The sequence below is a fragment of the Plectrocnemia conspersa genome, unplaced genomic scaffold (genome assembly GCF_051122295.1).
Source record: "Plectrocnemia conspersa isolate PC_06_02 unplaced genomic scaffold, ASM5112229v1 ptg000012l, whole genome shotgun sequence".
Classification (NCBI taxonomy): domain Eukaryota; kingdom Metazoa; phylum Arthropoda; class Insecta; order Trichoptera; family Polycentropodidae; genus Plectrocnemia; species Plectrocnemia conspersa.
The window spans coordinates 7145067-7147665 of NW_028277176.1; the positions used below are offsets into that span (position 1 = coordinate 7145067).

At 33.5% G+C, this 2599-nt stretch overlaps 1 protein-coding gene across 1 annotated transcript; it reads right to left on the reverse strand.

The window, feature by feature from the left end:
* Positions 1 to 218: 218 nt before the first annotated feature.
* Positions 219 to 2047, reverse strand: LOC148228079 (uncharacterized). Its single transcript, XM_088199882.1, has 4 exons — positions 1761 to 2047; positions 1109 to 1218; positions 852 to 1044; positions 219 to 763 (listed from the first exon to the last, which is right to left on the reverse strand). Exons 1-4 carry the CDS (start codon positions 1822 to 1824, stop codon positions 354 to 356), a joined length of 777 nt encoding a protein of 258 aa, XP_088056008.1. The 5' UTR covers positions 1825 to 2047; the 3' UTR covers positions 219 to 353.
* Between the last annotated feature and the right edge of the window lie 552 nt (positions 2048 to 2599).

The following is a 2599-nucleotide window of genomic DNA, read 5'->3' on the forward strand; positions in this document are numbered from 1 at the left end:
ATATGTACATACGTTATTTTTTTCCGTATAGTAGATGCACAAAATAAATTGTGAATTTCCAAAATAAAATACAAGTTTATTGGCAAGACAACAAATTTATTAGCAAGAAATATACAATTGGATTATTATTTTACACATAGACAAAATTTAGAGGCAAAAAAAATACCACGAACAATCAAACGACATTAAAATTAGAAATTATGAAGACATGTATTTCAGTTTATTTTTTTTTATAAAACTGATAAAAATTGAACATACTAATAACACAACTTCCAAACGCTAAATTAAATTTGCGACTGATTTTGTCATTAGAACAAGACGGGGTAACATTGTATGAAGTTATTTATGTCATTTTAGTAAAATGTTTTTAAAATGATATTACCATTCGTTATGAGAACAACACAGACTCGTTTGTCAATTGAAAATTTTATATCAGCGCTATAAGTACCAGTCGATGTGTATTGTGCATTAGCGTTTGGATTACTAATTAACATGTTAGCCAGTATGACATATCTATTTTCATCACCCATTGGATGCTTTTTCATATGATACGCTGCCGCCTCCTTCGATCCAAAGCGTATTTTATTATTTTTTGCATGTTTTTTAACATCTTCAATGATTTTATTGCGATCCGAGTTAATGTTAACCATAGGAAGTAGTTCATTGGATTTGTAGGCCATATGATAATTGTCAACAGTTTTTAAAGATTGATCAAAATCTTGTTTTACCATATCATTCGTTATAATTTGGAGAACATTTTGCCCTAATAATTTAAAATAAAGAAAACATATTTTTTTATTCTGTAAGTATATCATTTAATTTTTATTAAATAACTAATATGTACAGCATACCTGCTTTCTTATTACTCAAATTTGGGTTATTTCTTGCTTCAGTGTTTCTCAAGCTATTGAATTTGTAGGCGAAATAGTTCAAATAGGAGCATAATTTTGCCACGCTCGTCGGATTCATGAACTTCGCAAATTCTTCTGCTTTTCCCATAAAGCCTGCATGAACATATTCGACAGACATCATATCACCTCTCACCTAAATGTAAAAAAAATGAAGTAAAACCTACTAGTAAGTAATATAAACGTGCTGTCAACAGTACCTGTTTCAAGCGATTTAATTCATAGGGTTTAATATTATTGGTTCTAATAGAATTGATTCTTAAATTATTCAACCATGTTCTTGTGGCAGCATCCGTATTCTGTGTATTAGCTAAATAAAATAAAAATAATTTTCATATCAAGTGTTGTATAATACAAATTGATCCAATTCCAGTTTCTTATGTTGACAGCATTGTAAATCAGTCAATAATCACGTATGTTCAAAATGTCAAATGGATCGCTTATCATTGTTGAATTGTTCTACAGAAATAACAATTCTGTACGAACTATGTATCGAAATACGGGAAGATTGTGGGCAATTGCATCGTCCGCCAAGATCATGCGTTTTAACGCCGTTAGATTTTTTGTGGGGATACGCTAAAAGTCGATACGCGGGGATACGCTACGCCGGCAAACCCAAAACGTTGGAGAACATAAAAACCAACATCCGCCAAGTTATAGCCGAGATACTGCCCGAAATTCATCAAAAGGTCATCGAAAATTACATAGAAAGGATCGACTGCTGCAAAAGGTTTTTAAAAAAATATTTTTCCCAATTAAGAAAATATATCAAATGTTCTATTAGTAAAAAAATCGAAGAACCCTTTAGAAAACTGGATTTGGATCTCATTTTAAGAAATATGTTTTGCGAACCTGGCGTGATGGAAGAACTCAGCAGCGCGAGGCATAGCGCCAGCTGAAGCACGAGCAGAGACATTCTTGAGACGCTTCGAACGGATGTCGGAAAAGGATCAAAAATGACGATGCCTCTTTTAGCACAGATAGCTGCAGTTACGCGGCGTATCAGACGTTCGCGAAAGCTAAACACACGCTATCAACTCGATCAAGTTCACCCGAGCCGCTTATTTATATAGTGGCCGTGATTTCACAGATTGTGTACGGCCACGAGACCACCGGTGACCCGCACGCCCTCGCTTATCAGCCAGTTACTGGGCGTCGGTCAACTAGGCGACGGTTAATTGGGCGACACACTAGGAAAAACCTGAACGCTTATCTTTATTGTAATCATTATTAAAATATACATTAAAATGAAAAAGTATATTAAATTAAAAACAATTTTATTTTAAAATTATTTACTCATATTAAAATTATATGCAATGCTACGTAAATATTCTATATGTTTTCTATCGTACTTCAAAATCTTTATAAAAAAAAATTGATCAGCTTTTTCGTAACGTTTACGTTTGCGCTGATGTTCAAAGCCTGCTATGCAAGGACGCTATTTAGGGCAGGCCTGACTAGATGGAGGGGAGAGAGGACAAATTCCCGTAGCCCGTTCTCGTTGAGAGGCTCGACTCTTGAAAAAATCATAGCAAGAATATATTTATAAAAAAGTAAAAATCGACCTCAAATAATGAATCTGAACTAAAATTATACTTGCTTAAGATATACTATGTACTAATGTATTTTAAATATAGGTTCCATACATGTAATATAATAAATAAAGGGAGCGGAACATTGCCTTCAAAAGC